General features: G+C 44.1%; 1 protein-coding gene across 1 annotated transcript in view; it reads right to left on the reverse strand.

The window, feature by feature from the left end:
- The window catches only part of LOC115145179 (transforming growth factor beta receptor type 3-like), a 138,999-nt gene that overhangs the window by 20,385 nt on the left and 92,121 nt on the right, over window positions 1-26,493 (reverse strand). The window contains exons 7-16 of the mRNA XM_029686509.2: window positions 23,906-24,053; window positions 19,315-19,504; window positions 16,563-16,858; window positions 15,761-15,916; window positions 14,387-14,557; window positions 13,602-13,796; window positions 12,003-12,296; window positions 10,882-11,017; window positions 5,417-5,458; window positions 5,119-5,226 (exon numbers count right to left, since the gene is read on the reverse strand). Of these exons, the coding sequence (XP_029542369.1) occupies window positions 5,119-5,226; window positions 5,417-5,458; window positions 10,882-11,017; window positions 12,003-12,296; window positions 13,602-13,796; window positions 14,387-14,557; window positions 15,761-15,916; window positions 16,563-16,858; window positions 19,315-19,504; window positions 23,906-24,053 (1,736 nt within the window). The remainder of the gene's footprint in view (window positions 1-5,118; window positions 5,227-5,416; window positions 5,459-10,881; window positions 11,018-12,002; window positions 12,297-13,601; window positions 13,797-14,386; window positions 14,558-15,760; window positions 15,917-16,562; window positions 16,859-19,314; window positions 19,505-23,905; window positions 24,054-26,493) is intronic.

Consider the following 26,493-nt stretch of genomic DNA (forward strand, 5'->3'; position numbering starts at 1 on the left):
TTGCTCCCAAGGATGAACCAGACTTGTGGAGGTCCACAATTTATAATCTGAGGTCCCATGATGTCAAGCGAAGAAGCACTGGGTTTGAAGGTAGACCTTGAAGTACATCCACAGGCACATCTCCAATTGACTCAAATTATGTCAATTATCCTATCAGAAGCTTCTAAAGCCATGACATCATTTTCTGGAATTTTCCAAGCTGTTTACAGGCACAGACCTCGGCGTTACTCTGGACCCTGATCTCTTTTGACGAACATATCAAGACTGTTTCAAGGACAGCTTTTTGCCATCTACGTAACATTGCAAAAATCAGAACTTTCTGTCCAAAAATGATGCGGAAATAATCCAAGCTTTTGTAACTTCTAGGTTAGACTACTGCAATGCTCTACTTTCCGGCTACCCGGATAAAGCACTAAATAAACTTCAGTTAGTGCTAAATACGGCTGCTAGAATCCTGACTAGAACCAAAAAAAATGGATCATATTACTCCAGTGCTAGCCTCCCTACACTGGCTTCCTGTCAAGGCAAGGGCTGATTTCAAGGTTTTACTGCTTACCTACAAAGCATTACATGGGCTTTCTCCTACCTATCTCTCTGATTTGGTCCTGCCGTACATACCTACACGTACGCTACGGTCACAAGACGCAGGCCTCCTAATTGTCCCTAGAATTTCTAAGCAAACAGCTGAAGGCAGGGCTTTCTCCTATAGAGCTCCATTTGTATGGAATGGTCTGCCTACCCATGTGAGAGACGCAAACTCGGTCTCAACCTTTAAGTCTTTAGTGAAGACTCATCTCTTCAGTGGGTCATATGATTGAGGGTAGTCTGGCCCAGGAGTGTGAAGGTGAACGGAAAGGCTCTGGAGCAACGAACCGCCCTTGCTGTCTCTGCCTGGCCGGTTCCCCTCTTTCCACTGGGATTCTCTGCCTCTAACCCTATTACAGGGGCTGAGTCACTGGCTTACTGGTGCTCTTTCATGTCGTCCCTAGGAGGGGTGCATCACTTGAGTGGGTTGAGTCACTGATGTGATCGTCCTGTCTGGGTTGGTGCCTCCCCTTGGGTTGTGCCGTGGCGGAGATCTTTGTGGGCTATACTCAGCCTTGTCTCAGGATGGTAAGTTGGTGGTTGAAGATATCCCTCTAGTGGTGTGGGGGCTGTGCTTTGACAAAGTGGGTGGGGTTATATCCTTCCTGTTTGGCCCTGTCCGGGGGTATCATCGGATGGGGCCACAGTGTCTCCTGACCCCTCCTGTCTCAGCCTCCAGTATTTATGCTGCAGTAGTTTATGTGTCGGGCGGCTAGGGTCAGTTTGTTATACCTGGAGTACTTCTCCTGTCTTATCCGGTGTCCTGTGTGAATTTAAGTATGCTCTCTCTAATTCTCTCTTTCTTTCTCTCTCTCGGAGGACCTGAGCCCTAGGACCATGCCTCAGGACTAACTGGCATGATGACTCCTTGCTGTCCCCAGTCCACCTGGCCCTGCTGCTGCTCCAGTTCAACTGTTCTGCCTGTGGCTATGGAATCCTGACCTGTTCACCGGACGTGCTACCTGTCCCAGACCTATTATTTGACCATGCTGGTCATTTATGAACATTTGAACATATTGGCCATGTTCTGTTATAATCTCCACCCGGCACAGCCAGAAGAGTACTGGCCACCCCTCATAGCCTGGTTCCTCTCTAGGTTTCTTCCTAGGTTTTGGCCTTTCTAGGGAGTTTTTCCTAGCCTCTGTGCTTCTACACCTCCATTGCTTCCTGTTTGGCGTTTTAGGCTGGGTTTCTGTACAGCACTTTGAGATATCAGCTGATGTACGAAGGGCTATATAAATGCATTTTATTTTATTTTATTTGACAGTCATTTTAGTGTATGTAAACTTCTGACCCACTGGAATTGTGATATTTTAATTTAATTGTTTTATTTCACCTTTATTTAACCAGGTAGGCTAGTTGAGAACAAGTTCTCATTTGCAACTGCGACCTGGCCAAGATAAAGCATAGCAGTGTGAACAGACAACACAGAGTTAGTTACACATGGAGTAAACAATTAACAAGTCAATAACACAGTAGAAAAAAAAGGGGGAGTCTATATACAATGTGTGCAAAAGGCATGAGGTAGGCGAATAATTACAATTTTGCAGATTAACACTGGAGTGATAAATGATCAGATGGTCATGTACAGGTAGAGATATTGGTGTGCAAAAGAGCAGAAAAGTAAATAAATAAAAACAGTATGGGGATGAGGTAGGTGAAAATGGGTGGGCTATTTACCAATAGACTATGTACAGCTGCAGCGATCGGTTAGCTGCTCAGATAGCTGATGTTTGAAGTTGGTGAGGGAGATAAAAGTCTCCAACTTCAGCGATTTTTGCAATTCGTTCCAGTCACAGGCAGCAGAGTACTGGAACGAAAGGCGGCCAAATGAGGTGTTGGCTTTAGCGATGATCAGTGAGATACACCTGCTGGAGCGCGTGCTACGGATGGGTGTTGCCATCGTGACCAGTGAACTGAGATAAGGCGGAGCTTTACCTAGCATGGACTTGTAGATGACCTGGAGCCAGTGGGTCTGGCGACGAATATGTAGCGAGGGCCATCTCAGATTAAGAATTATAAGTGAAATCATTTGTCCGTAAACAATTGTTGGAAAAATGTCTTGTGTCATGCACAAAGTAGATATCCTAACCGACTTGCCAAAACTATAGTTTGTCAACAAGAAATTAGTGGAGTGTTTTAATGACTCCAACCTAAGTGTATGTAAACTTCCGACTTCAACTGTATGTCTGCTACAGAGAGACGAGAGACATAAGAATTTGTTTTGATCAGTCATGGTGCCAAAAACATGTTGGCTCACTATTTAAAAAGAAGATGGAACAAGCAGTAGTATGAAAAATATAGGAGTTTTGGCGAAGGTACAGCAAACTGGCACTAGCTAACGTTACCGAGCAAAAATGCGATACATGTAGTCAAAGTATCAATATAATGTCGTCCTCAAAAAACATTTCAATATGTAACTGTATGGATCCCCCCCCCATCACTACCGTTACCCTACTGCTACTACATTTTCCTGTATCTGACACGCATCTCTGTAATGACCTCACCTAGATTAGATCAACTTTATTATCCCACCTAAGGAAATTCATTAGAACTCCTTGATTCTATTCATGAAGAGATTTCAGTTTCCCACTGAGAACACATCATGGATTGGTGAAGAGGGGCCAACAACAGCATAGTAGGCATACAGTACACATGGCTGGCTCAAACGGCGGGGAGAATACAGTACTACTCTGTGCTATACAGTACTGGTCTGTTCAGAGGGTTCTATCTAGAAGGGTTCTACCAAGAACAATTTTATAATCTAAAAAGGTTCTTCCTAGAACCGTCTATGAAGGGTTCTACCGGGAAGCTTATCATCTTTGGAGGGTTCATCCTAGAAACCTCTACGAACAGTTCCACTAGCCTTATTACCCTTTAAAATGTAATTATTTATGACAATACATTTCATTTTAAAAAGGCCTTACTTTGAGGGCCTAGTTGTACCCTAACACAGGGGTGTTAGGAATCTCCTGGTTTACAGGCCACATCAGGCCTGCAAATCACATTATGCTGGCTTGCAAAGTGATGTGTAATTACTATTGGAATCCAGACAGAGTTAGGATATCCAACAAGTGGAATTGTTAATCACCCGCAACCTGCATTCTAAAAGGCTCCCGGGGTAGGGAAGATTAGATGATTGATGTCGTCTCAGTATTCAAACTGGAACAACCATCTCAGTAACGGGTGCAATATATTGGATTAGTTTAGGAAACTTTGTTATTTATCTTTTTGTAGCATAAAATGTATCAAACAATCAATGCAAAAACACATATATTACAGTAAAACAAACAATTCTGTAAATCTCCCTGTCATAAAGCATGCTGAGAAATAGGATATATGGTTCTATGTAGAACCTTTCTTGCCTTCCAAAGAATCCTTCTTGCATCATCAAAGAATGCTTTCTTCCACAAAAAAATGTTCTTAGGATGTTAAAGGTTCTAGGTAGAGCTAAAACCCTATCCCCCCACAAAGAACCCTTTTGGAACCCTTTTTTCTAAGAGTGTATGCTGCTGGGGTCCTCAGCACAGAACCCACTGATCCTGTTTATGAATGATTTTACTGTGTTCTGTGTAGAACACATCAGGAATGAATGAAGAGGGGTCACCAACATAATGGCAGGCCAGGCAGATCCACGGTCAGCCAACCAGCAGACAGGCCTGTTCTGTTCTACAGTATGCGCTAGAGTGTCCTCTGCAGACTTCAGGGACCACTACACTTCCTACTAAAGGTCAGCAGGGATCAGAGTTCACCAGAATGGGGGTGCTGGAGGGGAAGGTATTGGCGTCTAACGGACAGATTGTGTCTCTCTTCCTGCGAGCCGAATTGCGAGTGCACCACAAAACGGACAGGGGAAATTCCAGCTTCCAGCCAGTCCCCTCTCTGTCCGAGCAGAGGCCATTGTGTCCGAGAATACTCACTGACCACTCCTGACCACCCCACAGGACCTAAGACCCATTCAAAGGCAGGAAAGAGAAGAGACGCTTACGCTGACAAACAGGATATATTTACAGTAGAGGAGTCAATGTGTTATTGTTAACTCGCCTCTGTCAGCTCTTGGATGTTTTCCGATTATAGAATAGCAGCATTCTGGCACTGTGATGTTTAGGACATTCTTTAGGATGGTCTTATCTTTCCATCAGAGTTGGGCTCAATTTGAATTGAAGCCAGTCAATTCAGGAAGTGATTTGAATGAAAAATTCAGAAATGTTAAAAACTATTGAAATAACTAGCTTCTACTTTTCAGTTCATTTTTATTTTTTATTTTTGAACGTTCCAACGAGGGTCTACGTTCCAAACTAGCATAGCACTAGTGAATGTTCCATTCCACTTGAAATGAAGCAATGTATTGGGTATACATTCTAAGTTGTATGCCAGTGTAGATGTAACTGTATGATGTATTTATTTATTTAACTATTATTTAGGCAGGGAGTCCCATTGATACCAAGGTGTCTTTTTAAGGAAGCCCTGCATGGCAAGACCTACCTTTGTCTCCAGATACAGTAGGTAAAAGGACAGGTCAGAATGACGTACCTGTATGAGAGTAGATGAACCACAGGGCTCCGGTCAACAGGGCCCCGATCACAAATGCGGCGAAGGCGATCCCAACCACGGTCGGGGTGTCCAACACATACAAAACAGCTGAGGGAGAGAAAAGGACCATTTGTTTTATTCAAAGGCATTTATTTTTCTCTGGACATGACCGTATGGAAACAAGTTATATGCACATGACATAACTCAATCTGGTCAACAGTTATTTTGTCAAAGTGATTTAAAATCCTGACATACAAAAAACCATTGGTTTAGAATCTCCTAGCATCCATTGACTTACTTTCCCCTGGTGGGTCAGGAGGGCCCGTGCGGGTGGGAGGCACTGAAACATAAAACACAGAACAACAATGTAACACATTTGTAGATGCATGAAAACACCACATCTCAACTACGTGTTGAAGCGTCAAGAACACTTGCTGTGACGTAAAGTGCCAGTGCCTATGAATGGAAGCTGAGCAACCCAATGGACATAACTACCTTGGGATAACCAGATCCTGAAAATGACATTGTGCTGATAACTGTAGTTCTAACGAATGTGATACAGAGATCTGATGCAACTCAATGCAGTTCCAGTAGCTAACTAACAGAAACTTAAGTCTATGGCTCAAATGGCACCCTATCCCCCAATAAAGTGCATTTCTTTTGGCCAGAGCCCTATGTGCCCTGGTCATAAGTAGTACACAATCAAAGGAATAGAGTGCAGAGATGAACCTGTTGACTTCTAACAGTTCTCAGCTTACTCCTTCATTTCCGGTCATCTGGATGGCTTTCAAAAGTCAAATTAGCTTCTAATTACTCCTGAACAAACAATACAATGGTGCTTATTGTGTAGAGGCGAACTCAAGAGCAGGCTTGGTCCGGGTCCAAGACTCCGGCACAATGAACAGCTATTCTGGGAAAGAACACCTTTGGGTTTTCATTCCCTCGTGACAGACGATGACAGAACCATCACAGGAGATTTTGGTAACACGACAGCCCCCCCTATCTTCAACCCTCCATCCCTTTCCCCCTCCCCTCCAAACCGCTCCGTGACAGTCCCCCTCCATTTCCCAATCTATCCCCTCCACCCCCCTTCATCCCTCCCTCCAACTCCTCCTCCTCTCCAGTCTTATCTGTTCCTTTCGGCCTGTTATGTAGAGAATGCAAAGCTGACCCGTTAACACCCAGAGACGCCCAACGAGTTCCAGGTCAGAGGAGAGGATAGAGGATCCTCTGTGATTAAAGGAGTTACATTAACCACTACTCGTGGAGATTTGTTTTACAGTACTGTTGTAGTTTGTGAATTATGAAACAACGTATGAAAAGACCATAGCAGAAGAACTTTCTAAGCCAGGTCAGACTATGAATGGATAGACCCCACCTCTGTTGGGGTTTTGGGCCGGCTGAGATTCCGAGTAGGGGTGAGAGCTCTGAGGTTCCGTGTAAGGGTCACTGCCCTGTTCCCGCCTAGCCTCGCCCGCCCATGTGCTCTAATAAAAATGGTTGAGTGGTCAGCTGTGTCTTCCTCCCAGACCAACTCTGCAACTAGCACATCTGACAACAGTATGAAAGACACCCTGAGGTCCAACCATTCTCAATGTAAGAAGCAAAGCTTTGTTCTTCATACATATGTAGCTTTCACAATGATCTCAGCTCCGCTACATGTGAGAGAGGAACAGCGAGAGAGAGGGGGAGAGAGTCAGAGTGAAAGACAGAAAGGAAACTTAAGGCATGGCAATGTTCTCATCTCCTTATGCTCTAGGCACAGTTGACCCTGAAACGATAGCCGCTCAATAGAATCAACGTCATTTGCTTGCCCAGACTTCGCTGTTTACAGAGTGGAACAGAAAAACACTCCTTCGGTGGTGTGGTGCCTTGTTTCTCTTAACCTCTGAACCCTGAGCTCCAACCCGTCTCCCCAAAGTGTGTAGAATTGACAAATGGAGTCCCTGTGAGATCCTTGACTTCCGAGGTCTGTATTCAGATAAACGATATGCCAGTTGACTTGGTTGCAGAATTTACTGTCAGTCAGTCAGCTAACTAGGTTCTTACCACTATGCAACAGTACTCACTATCTGTGTTCGAATACCCATACTAACATACTGTACACTACATACTTAATGACTATATACTACTAGTTCATTTTAGTATACTGTAAACGAACGGTATCCTTTCAGTTGAGAATACTAGCGCTTCAGCTGTCTACTGGAAGGTGATGCTGTTGCTATGCAACCTCTCGCTAGCTTGTTAGCATAAAAAATTACTAGCTAGACATCTTCCGATCTTCCAATCTGGAGTGCCAGAGTGCGCTCAAAAATTCAGAGCATTGTCAGATTGTCTGTTCGTAAATTCAGAGCCTTTAGCTCTCGGAATGTTCAGAGCGCAAACTGGACGCTCTGGCCGTGGAGTAGGGTTGATCAAAGCGTTCTCGTCTCACAACGGTAGTCAACCACCCAAGCTAATTTCCAGACACGAATGAGAGAACACCTCACTCTGGCCAGAACCACTCTGGCCATTTTACTCGCCCTAGCAGAGCTGGTTAGGCTGTTTTCAATAATCATTGGGTAGTTAGTTAGATAGCATATAGTTAATATACTGGTAAGTTCAACAATGTATTAGTAGCCAACTAACGTTAGGTAGCTAGCTAACATACAGGTACATACTGCTGTAATGATATGCTATGCGGTTCGCAAGGATAGCGTAGCTAACAAATTATCAGCTAACATAACGTGTAACGTAACTTATTTGAAAAGTCATTACTTTATTACATTGCTCAACATTTTCATAACATTAGTCTTAATTAGTTAAAGCAATGAATTTTTATCCGTTCTCGTCGAACTTTGGCTGCATAGTTTCACTGTACTAAAACTTGACATTTGTATTTACTGTAGTATTTACAGTTAACTATAGTATAAATACTGTAATAAAAGAAAACTAATATATACTATAGTAATTAATGTAGTGTTTTTGCGGATCATATTATACTGTAGAATTCACTGTAGTATTTTTGAGGACATTAGTGTAAGATTTACTATATTGTTTTAGTTTTATTATCTTTGACATAGAAGTGGAGGCTTTCTCCTTCAGGAAACCTACTGAAGAAATACTAAAAGTGCACATTTTCCAGGACCTGTAGGTAGGTATAACTGGGTTCTGAAAGGAGAGTTCAGAGCTTCTGGTATATGCAAAGGGTATATGCAAATTAAATACTGTAGTACTTACTGAAGTGTTTTTGCAGACTATGGCATTTTTGCGGACATTACTGTAGTATTTACTACTGCTTATTTTTTGGGGATAAAACTGTTGTATTTACTATAGTATTCTACAGTATAATATAACATTCTATAGTAAGTATTACACATGATCAAGGGATACTGCAGTGTGTAGTATAGTATTCTACAGCATACTACAGTTTACTATAGAATTCTATAGTAACTATTGTAATATTCTATAGTAAACTGTAGTATTTTTTCATGTGGGTAACTAGGGGGAAATGGATGATTTTGTTAACCATTCCTTAAGCTCGCAGTTCCATAAAAACTTTGAAAATGTATTGATGCTGTGAGGCAGTAAATGTACCTTTGATGGCTGAGCTTTGAGGCATTTATGTTCTTCCGTGCACCAAACTGCCCTCTTTGATTTGGAGATCAAGCTGAACTCATTGGGATCCTGTCCAGTGCAGGACTCCAGCTGCTTAGAGATGCCTTTGTATTAAAATCATGGTTTCTAAGCCCAGCTGTCTTTTTTTCATTTAGATTTTTTGGCATATCTGTGCTTACTTAAACACATGCACCGGAACATTTGCATAATGTACTATATAGGGAACAGGGTGCCGTTTCTGACGCAGTGGCATGGTGCTCATTCCTTAACACAGGCCAAATCAAGTCCATTATTAAACACTCCCCAAGTCCCCATTACTGTTTGCCATGCTTCATTTGCTCTGGGCACAATGGCAGCTCTTAGTGATTAACACAGTATGATTAAATCTGTGAGTCAAGTATTGCATCCTAAATGGCAGCCTATTCCTTTTATAGTGCACTACTTTTGACCAGGACCCATAGGGAATAGGGTGCCATTTGAGACGCAACTTGTGAGTCAAAAGGGGTAAACTCATCCCACCCACCGACAACAGTCCACTTGTTGATGTAATCACCCCATAAGGGGAAGCTGATTGGAAAAGCCATGGCAGTGAAAACAGCAAATGGGCTCTCATGATATCACCCCATCTATGGTTTAGATCATAATGGGTGCAATGTGATGTTTGGTATCAGAACTCCCTGGACCAGCCAGCCTAACGACGCATGGACCACAACACACACGCCCGCACACAACTGCAGTTTTATCAGACATTTTTTTCTGTTTTGTCCTATGTGAGTGATCCTGGGACTGCGTGATTCCAGGACCTCCCCAGTCTACCCCACCCTCTGATAACACACCCATACACACACACACAGCCCTCTGTGCCTGACGGAGTGAGTGAAAAAGCATTTGACTAATGCAGCGATGAGGAGGCCTCTAGCTCTGGATACACTCCCAAAGCTAGCGAGAAGACCACTCCTCTCCCTCCATCCCCCCTCCTCCTCTCTACCGGGAAGGGGAGGCCACAGAGAAGGGCTAAATGAAAACAACTGGAGCTGCGTGCTAGATGGATGTGGATGACTCGTCTTTTTCCACTCCTTCTGCACAGTATTGCTTGGTAGAACTGTGGTAGAACTGGAATGGGGCCTCAGCCCTAGCAGCAAGCCCCCCAAACCCAAGCTATGCTCCAATGAGCACACTTACACCCCCCCCCACACACACACCACACACAAATAAACTCCAGATGCAGGGAGGCACGGGGGTGGAGGGAGGATGCGATGCGCTTTGCATTGTGACTTGAACAGTTTTCTCTGCCTCTCTTCCTGCAGAACTGAAGTTGGTTTTCTCTGGGATGTCCTTCCTGCCACCCAGTTCTCTTATTTACTCTGTCTTCCTGTTCTTCTTCAATGACCCTCAACACAGCTCTGTCTCCTCTGGCCAACTGGCTCAGCTCTCTGCATGTGTCTTCGTCAGGCAGGCTGCACATACAGTATGTCTCAGTTAACACTTTCTCCACAGACATTCATATATATATTTTCTTTAATGTAACCTATATTTAACTAGGCAAGTCAGTTAAGAACAAATTCTTATTTACAATGACGGCCATATAATGTTAGAATGAGACGTTCAGTATGTCTTGCGAGACTACACTAAGATTATACTCTGATACAGTGTTGTAGTACTCGAGTCCAGGATTCGGACTCAAGTCACGATTATCATGACTCGTGACTCGACCAGTGGTGACTCAGACTTTGACTAAAATTTGATTTGATGTCAGAAAATCTCTCTATCTTGCATAATTCAACATATTAGCTACAACAGAAAATGTTAGATGGCTGTATTACCTATTTAGCGTTACAAATGTGCAACACTATCATTTTTTTTTTTTTTAAATGGTTGGACCGCAGCTTTTAGCACTACCAAGAGACTCGTGGCTTGAGTATAAAGGAATCGAACACTAGGGACATGGGACTCGACTCGGATTCCAGGTTTAGTGACTTGACTACATCACTGCTCTGATGTATTGGGAGTAAGGGAAGAAGGGAAAGAGGGAATGAGTACTTTCAAGTACTTCTTACTCCAGCATATTTGTCATCCTCCCCATATATTCTGGATAAGCTGGTTCATCATAGAGGTTACATTGCATATGAGGTCTGTACAGTACGTTAGCTTTCTTTGTCCATTCACCTGGTCCCTCCTTCTCCACTGTGTCATGTCCTTCCACCACCACCACCAGGGTCTTGGTAGAAGTCTTGGCGTTCATCATCATGGCTAGGATGATCTCTCCGTTGACAGACGTACACGCCTCGTCCGGTTGGATACACTGCATGGAGTGAAACACAATAGGAATTCATGTAAACATTTTCCCATTAAAATATACAGTTTCTTGTATGATTTACTTATCAGCCATGAGACTGTTACATGTATTCATATGATCAAAAGCAGTTTATAAGACCAATCGATACATCAAATCTCTACACCTTTGCCCAAGACCAATCATCCCTTTTGATCTTTGACCACACATATAATTTATGGGAAATCATACCTAGTGAAAACTTGTGTTCCTTCCCTTGATCCCTATACTGTGAGTCAGTTTGGAGCCCCAGTCTGACTCTGAATCAGTTTTAATGTAGAATACCATCAGAGACCCAGATAGAGGGTGGCTGGGGAGCACTGAGCAGAAAGAACTGCTTGGAAAAGGTTATGAAAGTGCAATGACATAGCAGAGATAGAAAGAGTGGGAGGGAGCTAGAGAGAGGCTACATTACAGCGAGGCAAAGGAAGGAAAAGTGAAGTGACACTTGAGCTAGTGGCTTGTTTTGGTTCTACAGATGGTTACTTAGGAAACCTTAAGTAGATGTATGCTTCCTGCTTCTGGTTCAGAATGGATTGAGACTGGCAGATTGTGCAGCAGGCCTAGCTTGGTGCCAAGTCTCCGCAGACTGGAGCCCAGACCTAACCTACGCTAGATGCTGCTCAAATGACCATAAAATGTATGAATCATTGCACAGACCACAGATTCAGGTCATGCCAGTTGAGTCTATGTTACTTGAAGTTGGGCCCTGAAAGAGGCAGATGGTTTGGCAGTGGCACAGCCGGCTCTGGACAACACCTGGGTTCCAGGGTTCAATCCCTGGGCCGACCTCCACAACTCTTCATACTCCCCCTTTCTATTCAAAACATACAGTAAATATATCCCAATAAATAATATTACTGATATCGAATCAAAATTCTAAGCTTCTCTCTTCTACTTTGTTTCAGATGTCGTAGCGTACAGGATGAACAGACACGAAAGAAAAACAACGTACCATAGCCCGTCCCTGGTTGTTGTGGGGTCTCTTGGAGCAGAGAGACATTTCACAGTGCAGAAACAGCAACGATTCGTTGAAGGATGAGTTGAAGGTGAAGCTGAACCTCTTCCTGTCGGTCTGGGAGTGGGGAATAGGGAGGTCTCTCTGAGGGTAGTACTTGACCGTGTTGTCCGTAGGGCAGATGTTCTCGATCAGGGTGTAGTAAGACGGGATGTTCGGGTTGGAGTTGGCAGAGATGAAACAGGTCTGGATCATGAACCCTAGCTCTGGGTCGACTTTGAAGGCTCCAATCTGAAGCAAGGGAGAAAAGAGAAGGGGAAAAAATAGTGTCATTTTTTATAAAAACAATAAACTCAAGTCATACAAATGTTTTACCGTTTATAACGTGTCAGCAATGTGTGGAGGCTCAGGCTATATGATTGATATAGCCTCTAAAAGGTATCCAATGATATTATTGTTGAAACCTCTCATCGACGTTGTCAAATTGACAAACTATCTGTTTCGGCCTGCAAAGTTTTGTGAAGAGCACCATCTTGGCATACGTCCGTACACTCTCTGTCAGTCCAGGACCTGACCATTTGTTTTAACACAGAGAACAAGCAAAAGGAACACTATCAGAGTGTTATCAGGTCCAAGAATCACAAATCCTGAAGCGGATTTCAGTCCCTTCAAAACATTTGAAGAGGATCTCTCCGACGGCAGACCACAAGGCATTTCCATGAGATATTATCCCTCTGCTGCTTTTTTGTCCTTTTTTTCCACTGAAAACCTAAATGTGTTTTTCTGTTTTGTGTCGGTGCCATCACCATGACAAGGTTGTCAAAAAGCTTGCCCAGTCAAAAGCACAGACACAGACATGCATGCACAGGCACACACACACGCCGCTTTCAAAATGACAGCTTTCATGCTCGACAGGGACTTAAACACAACAGCAGTTTCCTACACACCTTAGTTTGGGCCATAGTCTCAGGGACCAGGACAGGGCATGGCAGGTCTCATCCCAGTGTGAGAGGTGTGGATGTGGGAGAGAGTGGGCTCAGTATGAATCTCTAGCTTTTCTTACACAACCTCCCTGTAGGACCTCTCTAGTAATAATTGTTCAGTACTATTTGCAAGGTACATTCTGGACTTGCCAGACAGAATAAATAGAAGTACCATATGTGCCAGGACACTGAGGGGAGGACAGAGACCATGGCTGCGGGGAAGCTAACAGCAGAAAGAGGAGATGTTCCCTTTATATTCTCCCGATTCAGACCAAATATCAACGGACCCCGTGGAAGCTAAAACATTCAAAGATGAAAGTAGACCCGACAGTCCAGACACAGCATACACACAGAACAGTCCTCACTGTTGTTTTGACAAGCCTCATATCTGAGACAGAAACACGAACACACACAGACACACACACACACCTTGTGAAATCGCTCCGACAATTCAGGTTCTAACATCTGGATACTAGCCTACTAACTATCTTCATCTGAGCGAATCACAAACAGCCAACAAATACAACAGACACACTGTATTACTTCAATATATTCCAAACGGTTACAGCCAGCCTGGTACAGTGCATTTGTAGTAGTTCGCTGCTCCATTTACCTCTACGAAGACCTGCTTATTTTTGGAAACGGTGTGGAAGGCCTGGGTTGAAGGATAGCGGAAGAGTTGGGTGTTGTACAGCTCCATGTTGAACATCACGTCGGTTCTGACTGGTTCCTTAGCTGCTGGGGCGAAGTGGGAAAACGATCCTGATGATCCTAGGGTGTTCTGGTTCTTTCTGTAGGTGCAGTTGAACTGGGGGAGGGGGACAGAGAAGGAGAGACAGCCAATCAAAACAGTTGAACTGGATGGAGAAGGAGAGACAAGCCAATCAAAAAAATATATAATTCGTCAGGAATTAAACAAATAGCCCAAGGCAGATAAGTCAAAGTTGAAGTCGAAATTGAGGATAGTAACTGCCGATCTGATGTTCAAAGGACAGGATTTTCAGAGGATTTTTTTGCAAAAAAAAGTCGCACAGCAAAAAAATAACAAAAGAGTAAATTGGGTCGGCGCACGACGGCAGCCATATAGTACGGCGCCACCTATAAGATGGGAGTCAATTTATTTGTGATTAGTGGTCTGGTCTTGACTCCCAGCTCTCTCAAACCCAGGCAGGCCCTGTCATGCAAAGCTGCACTCTTAATTATTTTTTCATTAAGCCTCAATTTAACCAGAATAAACTCCCTTGAGGTTAAAAACCAACCTCTTTTTCGAGGGAGACCTAATAATCATAATTGAGAGAGTCATATAGCTAAATGTCTTACCAGAATGGATGACCTGTGTTCTGGTCCTGAGAGAGAGAGTGAGTCATATAGAATCTAAACATATTATAGATGTCTTACCAGAATGGAGGATCTGTGATCAGGATCCGTGGTGTGCCCCAGGAAAGCAGCCCTCTCCAGCCTCTCCAGCTCATCTGCCTCCCCAGGGAAGGTCACGTCTCCGGACTCTAGATCCTCGTCATCTGGGGGACCACCACTCCCATCCTTAGGCTCAGCAGGACTTATCAAGATCTGGATGTCAACCACAGCGGAGTTGAACACATCAGTGAACACAGTTCAGATACAGCATGCGTCCCAAATGGCACCCTAGCTATTCCCTTTATAGAACACTAACTTTGTCAGGGCTCTGGTATAAAGCAGTGCACTATATAGGGAATAGGGAGCCATATGAGACACACCCCAGGACACTTTCCCAGTGATCGGCGCCAAACTATTTTCTAATAATTGTCTGTGTGTGAATGGTGTTGCTTCATTCAAGGGCCCAGGACACCAGTGACAGGGCTCTGATCTGAATCTAGCTGCCAAAACATTCTGCAACAGATGAGCTGGAATTAAAAACGTGGGAACGTCCAGAGATTTCAACAGTCCAGAGCTCTCTCAGGCAGACCCCGTGAAGCATATTTCTCATTTTGTCAGTTTCAAGAAACAAGGGAAGCCTGCCTTGTACTTCAGACGTTTACAGGGTCAAAGGTGAGTTAGGGGTGGAGGACACGGGCTAAATTAGGTGAATTATTATCATTGCCATTTCATTTATTCTGGCTGGTGTGTAGATAAGTAATTAAAACACCTTATCGAAGAATGGGACAAACAAGGACCATACAAGGATATGGGGCTTTGATATATTGAGAAACAGATCAATTAAGATTAATTTGTTTTGTCCATAGGGGTCTGAGAACTTTGGGTGTGTGCCTGTTATTTCTAATCTGTATTTGGACCCAAATGTGTTTTGTAACTTGTACTAAATTTGCTACGAAAATGATTTAATAGATCCGCGGAGAAGTGATTTATCGTTGCTTGTTAGTGAAAGCACATGTTGCATTCCATGTTAATGATAAACTCTGCTCAGAAAGGGTTTGACGGTAATACTGAACCTCATAACATTTTCATAGTGTTGTCTTAAATTTTTCCCTGGGTGCTTCTCCCATGCTTTCAACAGAGATAACTGAGTAACAGGCTAGTGTTGGGGGATACAGCACTCATAGGGCTGGTTTCCCGGACCCACATTTATCCTAATTCTGGACTAAAAACTATTTTAAATGGAGATATTCCATTGAACCTTCATTTTCAGTCCAGGAGTAGGCTTATTTGGGTCCAGGTTGCTTAAATGTTCAGGCTTCACAAGACTTGGGAGTATGGTAATGCAAGACTAGCGTCTGGAAAACTGGCCCTCGATTCGTTTTTGTAGATGCTGTAGCCATTGTGTGTGGTACTCACTGAGTTGATGTAGAGGACCATAGAGCTGGGGTGCATGGGGTACTTGGTTGTCTGACAGCCCTCCAATGGTGTCTCTAGGGTGTAGTGGGTGGAGTTAACCGTTGCTTTGCATTCTGGGTCTTGAAGTGTCAGGTTGGCATTACCATAACCACTGGCCTGAGGAAAGAGACAAACGTAAGTAATATAAAGTCAATTAATAAAGCCTTAAAAAACGTTTTTATTTATTTTTTAATGTCAATCAATAATCTAGAATATTTGCAATAAAATAAAATCATGATCAACAAATCATCTCAATACTGTCAGAAGAGGTTCCTGAGACACAATGTGGCACTATACTTCATTGGCATTAGACGTCACTATGCCACTATACAGCACAGACTACTTCTCGGTGTGATATTAAGTTCCCGGAAGACATAAAAACCACAGGATGGTCCAACTCTAACCATAACTATCCCTAATTGCAGTGTGTGTCTTTTAATACACTGTGATGTGGTCTGTTGTGTTCTGCCTGCTTCACTGTAGAACACACATGCACACACACAATAGCACAACACAGTAGCGCGCGCGCGCACACACACACACACACACACACACACACACACACACACACACACACACACACACACACACACACACACACACTCGTTGAAAATACACACAATTCATTCAACTCCATACCAGTCACTATTACGTAAAGAGGAAGACACAGAGATAAACCAAGTCTGTCTTCTATTGCAGACACAATTAGTCTTATTGATAAACCAGTTGGCTGTCTACTACAGTACACTATCCATCCACTCACCTCCAGACTCTCTCTGTCGATGCTGACCACCATCCTGTTCTCCTCACACTGAACACTGAGCCCCACACTGAGGGTCCCCTGCTGCTCCTCAGGCTCCCCACCCTGCTCCCCTCCCAGCCAGGTACGGTCCTCCAGGGACAGGTAGGGCAGGCCATGATCCTTGGGTGGGGGGAAGGGGAAGGGCAGGCCACCGGAGCGCGAGGCAGCACCCCCCGGACCACCAGACAGGAGGGGGTTGGTGTCCCACGGGATAGACAGGTCTGGAAGGAACATGGACTCCAGGGGATCTAATACATCTGGAAGTCACAGAACACACACATTTTAGTCACAGAGACAAACGCACAAATACGTGAGTACACTCACAGACTGGAAAGAAGGGACAGACAGACAGACAGACAGACAGACAGACAGACAGACAGACAAACGCCTCTGTTAAAGTGTCATCTGGTGGTTTTAGAGCCATGGAAATTACACGGAGCAGAAACTGGCCCAAGATTTGGCGATATCGTCTTCATAAGAACAGTTAAACTGTGATGGTCTGTGGTAGACATTCATTATTTAACAGTTAAATACATTGTAACAATGTATGCTTATGAAAAATGCCTATAAATCAAAGCATAACTCATTTATTTACATCGTAGATATCTTTATTGAATTGACTAAACCTAGGTCTGTTTGTCATACATGATCTACCGTATTAGTTTAATTACAGTCAACTTTAGTCAGACACACACACAAACGCACATAAACGTGCGTACACTCAGACACCTACACCATGCATGCACACACTCAGAGGGACAGAGAAAGAAGGAGGGAGAGAGCGAGAGAAAGAAAGAAAGTAAGGGAGAGCGAGACAGAGCGAGAGTGAGAGAAAGCAAGAGCGAGAGAGAGCAAGAGCGAGAGAGCAAGAGCGAGCGAGCGACAGAGAGAGAAATAGCAAGAAAGAGAGAGAGAGAGAGAGAGGCCTCTGTTAAAGTGCAATCTGGTGGTTTTAGAGCCATGGAAATTGCACAGAGCAGAAACTGGCCCAAGTTTTGTTGATATTGTCTTTTTAAGAACAGTTCAACTGTGATGGTCTGTGGTAGACATTCATTATTTAACAGTTAAATACATTTCTAACAATGTATGCTCATGAAAAATGCGTATAAATCAAAGCAAAGCATAGCATTGTAGATATCTTTATTTCATTGACTAAACCTAGGTCTGTTTGTCATACAGTGGTGCAAAAAAGTATTTAGTCAGCCACCAATTGTGCAAGTTCTCCCACTTAAAAAGATGACAGAGGCCTGTAATTTTCATCATAGGTACACTTCAACTATGACAGACAAAACGAGAAAAAAAATCCAGAAAATCACATTGTAGGATTTTTAATGAATCTATTTGCAAATTATGGTGGAAAATGATGATTTGATGTTTTGGGGCTGTTGCTGAGCAACACAGACTTTCAACTCCCTCCAAAGATTTTCTATGGGGTTGAGATCTGGAGACTGGCTAGGCCACTCCAGGACCTTGAAATGCTTCTTACGAAGCCACTCCTTCGTTGCCCGTGCGGTGTGTTTGGGATCATTGTCATGCTGAAAGACCCAGCCACGTTTCATCTTAAATGCCCTTGCTGATGGAAGGAGGTTTTCACTGAAAATCTCAAAATACATGGCCCCATTCATTCTTTCCTTTACACGGATCAGTCGTCCTGGTCCCTTTGCAGAAAAACAGCCCCAAAGCATGATGTTTCCACCCCCATGCTTCACAGTAGGTATAGTGTTCTTAGGATGCAACTCGGCATTCTTTGTCCTCCAAACATGACGAGTTGAGTTTTTACCAAAAAGTTATATTATGGTTTCATCTGACCATATGACATTCTCCCAATCTTCTTCTGGATCATCCAAATCCTCTCTAGCAAACTTCAGACGGGCTTGGACATGTACTGGCTTAAGCAGGGGGACACGTCTGGCACTGCAGGATTTGAGGCCCTGGCGGGGGTAGTGTGTTACTGATGGTAGGCTTTGTTACTTTGGTCCCGGCTCTCTGCAGGTCATTCACTAGGTCCCCCCGTGTGGTTCTGGGATTTTTGCTCACCGTTCTTGTGATAATTTTGACCCCACGGGGTGAGATCTGCGTGGAGCCCCAGATCGAGGGAGATTATCAGTGGTCTTGTATGTCTTCCATTTCCTAATAATTGCTCCCACAGTTGATTTCTTCAAATCAAGCTGCTAACCAAGCTGCTTACCTATTGCAGATTCACACTTTCCAGACTGGTGCTGGTCTACAATTTTGTTTCTGGTGTCCTTTGACAGCTCTTTGGTCTTGGCCATAGTGGAGTTTGGAGTGTGACTGTTTGAGGTTGTGGACAGGTGTCTTTTATACTGATAACAAGTTCAAACAGGTGCCATTAATACAGGTAACGAGTGGAGGACAGAGGAGCCTCTTAAAGAAGAAGTTACAGGTCTGTGAGAGCCAGAAATCTTGCTTGTTTGTAGGTGACCAAATACTTATTTTCCACCATAATTTGCAAATAAATTCATTAAAAGTCCTACAATGATTTTTTTCTCTCTCATTTTGTCTGTCATAGTTGAAGTGTACCTATGATGAAAATTACCGGCCTCTCATCTTTTTAAGTGGGAGAACTTGCACAATTGGTGACTGACTAAATACTTTTTTGCCCCACTGTACATGAGCTACCGTATTAGTTTAATTACAGTCAAGTACTGGAACACAATTCTGAGTCTAATGTAAATGGCCTGGCGTGTCTTACCTGGCTCCCTGAGCCTCAGGTTGAAGGTGTTAGCCACAGGGGTGTGGGTGTAGGAGGTGACCGGTCCATAGCTATGCTCCTCTGCCCACTTGATCAGGGCCTGAGAGCCAGATGGGAGGTGGTGCTTGGGGGTCTTAGACACCTCCATCAGCCTCTCTGTGTTGGGGCTCAGACTGATGGTATCTGACGTCTATTGGGGGAAAAAATAGGAATTAACAGGCTTAGTAGCCTATACTGTATGGAAATATTGGTAGAGGAAATATTGGTAGAGGCAAAACTACCAGCAATTGATTTTATTCAAGGAGTTTTTAATCAGTTATCAACAAAGAAAAAACTGCTATGAATTCTTCTTCTGAGAAACAGAACATCACAACCATATCTTACATGGCAGCACACCCTTTGTCATGATCATTTTTTACATGAACATTTTAGTCATTTAGCAAACACAGCGTTAAGTGCCTTGCTCAAGGGCACGGCGGCAGATTTTTCACCTAGTCGGCTCGGGGATTCGAACAAGCAACCTTTTGGTTACTGGCCCAATGCTATTAACTGGTAATCTACCTGCTGTCATCAGTCTTTTTTAATGTATATTTTTCATTTGACTTTTACCCCTTTTTCTCGTGGTATCCAATTGGTAGTTACAGTCTTGTCCCATCGCTGCAACTCCCCTACGGACTCGGGAGAGGCGAAGGTCGAGAGTCATCGGTCCTACGAAACACGACCCTGCCAAGCCGTACTGCTTCTTGATACAGTGCTCGGTAAACCTGGAAGCCAGCCGCACCAACGTGTGGGAGGAAACACTGTCCAACTGACGACCGAAGTCTGCTTGCATGTGATACGCCACAAGGAGTCGCTAGAGCCAGATGAGACAAGGACGGCCGGCCAAACCCTCCCCTAACCCGCACAACGCTGCCTCATGTCCGCCGCCTCATGGGTCTCTCGGTCACAGCCGGCTGTGACACAGCATGGGATCGAACCAGAGTCTGTAGTGACGCCTCAGCACAGCAATGCAGTGCCTTAGACCGCTGCGTCACTCGGGAGGCCCTTGCCGTCATCAGTCTTATACAAACCAAAGTGGGTGCTTTCTTCTTTTCTAGTTAGCAGCATTTACCAGTAATCTCTAGGTCTATGTTGGTTTCATTTCCTTTGTCTGACTGTATGAAATGGTAAAACTTCCCTATAGAGCTTCAAAAGCCGGCGTGACCACAACCCACAATGAAAGTGTGAGAATATAAATTTTACTCTCATATCTTGTAAGAATCAAAGTCAAAAGAGACATTTTAGGTCTCGGCATGGAAAGGCCCTGACCAATATAGCAGTGGTGAAGGGTCACGCACACACACACACGCACGTGCACACGCACGCGCACACACCAAAAGCCTGATCAATGGTGTGTCAGATTTGGTGTGTCAGATTTCTACCAGAATTCCTCATTAGTTCCCCAGTGTTCCATGCTGTATAATGTGAGGAGGGCTAATCCTTTCCCAAAGACATTTCCCACAGATCCACTCTGTCCAAAGTGGCATCCTATTCCCTATTTAGTGACCTACTTTCCCCAAGGCTCATAGGTCTCTGATGAGAAGTAGTGCAGTATATAAGTAGTAGGGCATCATTTGGGATGCAGCTCCCCTCTGTCCTCTGGAGCAGGAGCAGAGCTGTGGCCAATCCTCTGACAGTAGCTAGCAATACTTTGATTTTACGAGGCTATCATATCACATACATAGCTGACATTCTCTGTTTTGAGATATTCACTCTGACACAGTGGCTGGTTCCCAAAGACAGATATTTATACTGGGACACACATGCAAAAGGAGCCTTGCAGGCAAGCACACTCACAATCACATGCACACACACTCACACACACAGCATTAAGTAAGCATTTTGTCAATGAAACCCTTGCTATGATACTGGGCAGTTTCAGTTTACTTTGGTCCTAGATTGATTAATGGGTTCTAAACTCAGAAATCAAAACCAGAAGTGAAAAACAAATCTGACCCATCATAACTGAACTCCTCCCAATGATTTATGCTGTTCTGAGTTCAGTACTGTACTCTATGTCTGGCCCTGGCCTGTAATTTCCTAGCCTGGTCCCAGATCTTTGTGCTGTCTTGCCAAATCCTATGGTCATTCATGCCAAATGTCATGTCATGCCAACAGATATGGGACCAGGCTAGTACTTTCGCCGTACAGTAAACTATAGGTCAGCAGCACAGCACATCGCTGACATGTGTTCCCAGTTTCCAGTCCCCTACTCCCCCTAATGTTTCTCTTAGAGTAGCCCACTACTGTAGCCAACCATAGCCCTGCTCTGCTGGTCTGATTGATTCAGTGACAGCCTAAAGGGCAGCTGTACAAACAGCCAGGCTGGCAGGCAGGCAGTGGATGGGGCGGAGCGTGGGCCCGCATCCCAAATGGAACCCTATTCCCTATTTAGTGCACTACTTTTGACCAAAAGTAGTGCACTGGTCAAAAGTAGTGCACTGCATAAGGAATAGGATGCCATTTGGGATGCGGACTGAACTGAGCTGGCTGACTGGGAGAAGTGCAGAGTCATGGACTGGCAGAGGCACACACACACACACACACACAGTCTGCCTGCATGAGGATCACTGTTACAGAGTGTGGAACCAATCCAGAGAAGCAGGTATCTAGAGCCCATAAGACAACACACCTCCACTGAGGTCAGCAGTCAGCATAGCATAGGGACCATTGGAGAGACTCGTAGAGAAGATAGAGCGAAGGTCAGGCCAGGTTGGTTTGGGATAAATTGTGTCAATGTCACTTTGTTATAAATTAATAGGCAAAACACCTTTCATATCTACTAGGTATCTAATGGCTATGTGCTAAAGGTGTAAGGTGTATGACTTCTATTTAGTTTTTTAACATACATGTCTAGACTGAGTAGGAGGTAAACATGCAATGCCAGAGCAAATATGGTCATTGGATAATGTCCTACTGTTAACCTAAAACCAAATAAATTGTCCTTAGTGTAAGCCGTGTAAATTAGTGTATGTATTTCAATGACTAGAACGGATTTAGTCAATTCTTTTTTTGAAAGCGTATACACGACCACAGTGTTTGTGGGTGTCAATGTTAACAAGTATGACACAATATTTCAATTCTACAGACAGATAGCCAGTCACTGAGGTACTACACAGTATTTGGGCAGTGATTGTGTCGTCACTGTTTTTGCCATGCAATCCACATAGATGGGGAATTAGGGTGCTATTTAGGATACAAACAGGGCCTGAAGCCAGCAACGCTCATCATTCACATTATGATGGATGGCAAACAGGTCAGGCTGTACGAGGCTGTGAGCACAATGAAAATACAGTTTGTGTGAACCTGGCCTATGAAAATATATCGTATCGCCTCCCCTCCTCCTCTCTTCCCCCTCTCCCCTCCTCATTCAATACGATGACAACCCTTGGAGCTGTCAGCATGATATTTCACAGTTCATCTCTTTATCCCTCCATCCCTCGCTCCCTCCCCTGCAGGCAGGCTGAAACCAGGTGCCACTTCAACACTCCTCGGATTGTGACAAATGTATCGGTCAGCAGCGAAAAGTGGGGACATGCCCGTCTGTCCGCTGTGCCTGTCTAGTCATGTGTTGTGACATGGATCCTCTGCCTGTCTCCCCAAATACCATTCGTGCCATTGTGATCAGTGGAGGCTGCTGAGGGGAGGACGGCTCATAATAATGTCTGGAACGGAGCTAACGGAATGGCATCAAACACGTGGAAACCATGTGTTTGATGTACTTGAATCCATTCGACTGATTCCACTCCAGCCATTACCACGAGTCCGTCCTCCCCAATTAAGGTGCCACCAACCTCCTCTGATTGTGATGCGTTACTCAGACAGTGAAAAAAGATCTTGGCAGTTAACATCTGAAAGTTGAACTACTCAATAGAAAAGAAAACGCTCAATAGCAGTCTTGCCACATGGTTTGCTAGAAACCTGTGGAATGGAGTCTTGGGTCTCTGGAGTTGGCCATTAAATAAAGTGCAACTACTGAAAAATGGTTTATTTCGGTCAAAGCAGCACCTTCCTATTATTCATGAGCTGCACGTTTTGTCACTATTGCTTTGAACATTCGTTTTAGGACTGACGCCCAACTGAGCATTGTCAATTGGAGCTGATGATGATTTTAGCACAATGGCATTACAGTGGCTGGGAAATACAAAAACATTTCAAAAGGAGGCAAATCAGTAGTAGAAAAACCTTTTGTTCATCATTGTGATGTCGTCAGATTGATCGTATTTCCAGGCCACTATGGGTGACATTTAGACATAACAGTCAATAGCCCCCATTCAGAATGACTGGGCACAACTAGACTTTCGGGCACCACTATGGCAGAGAACAGCTTGAGAAAGTACATAACAAATGGCATGAAGCGACCGAGTGAAGGAGGTGCACTCCATGAATAGAAGGGCTGTTTTTGTTACGTTCAGAGCGACGTTTTGAGTCACGCACCACCCCAAGTCCAGTTTGCACTTTCCACTTTCTCAAGCTGTTACTGAAAATATAAGTATTTTTTTATTTAGAAACTAAATATTTCTCTGTAGCGTTCAGATTCAGCGTTACGTACCACCACGTCCAGTTTGCCGATGACGCTGTGAGCCTTGATGACCCAGTTGACAGACTTCTCACACTTCAGCAGCAGCACGACGTTACGTTTCAATGGAACATCTGCCTCCAGTGGTCTCAGGTCCACAATCACATCCACCTGGAACGCACTGCTCAGGGAGGGAAATAGAGAGACAGAGAGAGAGAAGGGAAAAGAAAGCCAGCCAGGAGAGAGCCATAAGAGTTTTGGAAGACCCAAAACACTCAGTATTTACATGTCTTCCCACTGTCTGGCCAACTGATTAAGAAACTGGAAGTCTTCCCAGAAAAAGGAAGACATGTGCGTAGCAGACCAGACCACATAGCAGCCGTATGGTGAAATACATCATGATTGCCATATTCCCTGTATTTCTGGGCTCCTAATGCATATACAGAGTAATCACACCGCTGGGAGAGTGAGGCCATCACCCGGCAGACTGGAAATACAGACTACAGTCCACGAGAAGTTGCGTCCCAAATGGTTGCCAACCTACACTATATACAGTGCATTCGGAAAGTATTCAGACCCCTTGACTTTTTCCTCATTTTGTTACGTTAGTCTAATTCTAAAATGCCTTAAATAAAACATTTTCCTTATCGATCTACACACAATACCCCATAATGATAAAGCGAAAACAGGTTTTAAGAATAATGTAGTATAGTATTCAGGCCCTTTGCTATGAGACTCGAAATTGAGCTCAGGTGCATCCTGTTTCCATTGATCATCCTTGAGATGATTGTACAACTTGTTTGGAGTCCACCGGTGGTAAATTCAATAGATTGGAAAGGCACACACCTGTCTATATAAGGTCCCACAGTTGACAGTGCATGTCAAAGCAAAAACCAAGCCATCATCAGAACAAAGGAATTGTCCGTGAAGCTCTGAGACAGGATTGTGCCATGGCACAGTACTGGGGAAGCGTTCCAAAACATGTTTGCAGGATTTAAGGTCCCCAAGAATACAATGGCCTCCATCATTCTTACATGGAAGAAGTTTGGAACCGCCATGACTCTTCCTAGAGCTGGCCGCCAGGCCAAAAGCATCAATCGGGGGAGAAGGGCCTTGGTCAGGGAGGTGACCAAGAATCCGATGGTCACTCTGACAGAGCTCTAGAGTTCCTCTGTGAAGATGTGAGAACCTTCCAGAAAGATAACCATCTCTGCAGCACTCCACCAATCAGGCCTTTATGGTAGAGTGGCCAGACGGAAGCCACTCCTCAGTAAAAGGCAGATGACAGCCAGCTTGGCGTTTTCCAAATGGCACCTAAAGGACTCTCAGGCCATGAGAAACAAGATTCTCTGGTCTGATGAAACTAAGATTGAACTTTTTGGTCTGAATGCCAAACGTCACATCTGGAGCAAACCTGGCACCATCCCTACGGTTAAGCATGGTGGTAGCAGCATCATACTGTAGGGATGTTTGTCAGCGATAGTGACTGGGAGAGGTGCTAGGATCAAGGGAAAGATGAACGGAGCAAGGTACAGAGAGATCCTAGATGAAAACCTGCTCCAGAGCACTCAGGACCTCAGACTGGGGTGAAGGTTCACCTTCCAACAGGACAATGACCCTAAGCACAAAGCCAAGACAAGGCATGAGTGGCTTTGGGACAAGTCTCTGAATGTCCTTGTGTGGCCCAGCCAGAGCCCGTTCTAACATTTCTGGAGAGACCTGAAAATAGCTGTGCATCAACGCTTCCCATCCAACCTGACAGAGCTCGAGAGGATCTGCAGAGAAGAATGAGAGAAACTCCCCAAATACAGGTGTGCCAAGCTTGTAGCGTCATACCCAAGAAGACTCAAGGCTGTAATGGCTGACAAAGGTGCTTCAACAAAGTACTGAGTAAAGGGTCTGAATACTTACAGTGGCAAGAAAAAGTATGTGAACCCTTTGGAATTACCTGGATTTCTGCATAAATTGGTCATCAAATTAGACAAACATAGTGTGTTTAAACTAATAACACACAAATTATTGTATTTATCTTGTCTATATTGAATACATCACTTAAACATTCACAGTGTAGGATGGCAAAAGTAAGTGAACCCCTAGGCGAATGACTTCTCCAAAAGCTCATTGGAGTCAGGAGTCAGCTAACCTGGAGTCCAATCAATGAGACGAGATTGGAGATGTTGGTTAGAGCTGCCTTGCCCTATAAAAAAACACTCACAGAATTTGGGTTTGCTATTCACAAGAAGCATTGCCTGATGTGAACCATGCCTCGAACAAAAGAGATCTCAGAAGACCTAAGATTAAGAATTGTTGACTTGCATAAAGCTGGAAAGGTTTACAAAAGCATATTTAAAAGCCTTTATGTTCATCAGTCCACGGTAAGACAAAGTGTCTTACCGTGGATCCATGCACCTCTGGTCAAAAGTAGTGCCCTTGGCAATAGGATGCCATTTGGGAGGCACCCTCAGACTTTGAGTCTGAGATAAACCTCAAAAGGTGAATATTATCCTACTCTTCCTTGATATCCAACACAGACTACCAGTGAGACTAGAGAGAAACCATCCTGAAGAGAGAAACCATCCTGACCTCTTGTAATAGGGAAATTACACTGAGATCACTAAGGT

The sequence above is a fragment of the Oncorhynchus nerka genome, linkage group LG17 (genome assembly GCF_034236695.1).
Source record: "Oncorhynchus nerka isolate Pitt River linkage group LG17, Oner_Uvic_2.0, whole genome shotgun sequence".
NCBI classification, from domain to species: Eukaryota; Metazoa; Chordata; class Actinopteri; order Salmoniformes; family Salmonidae; genus Oncorhynchus; species Oncorhynchus nerka.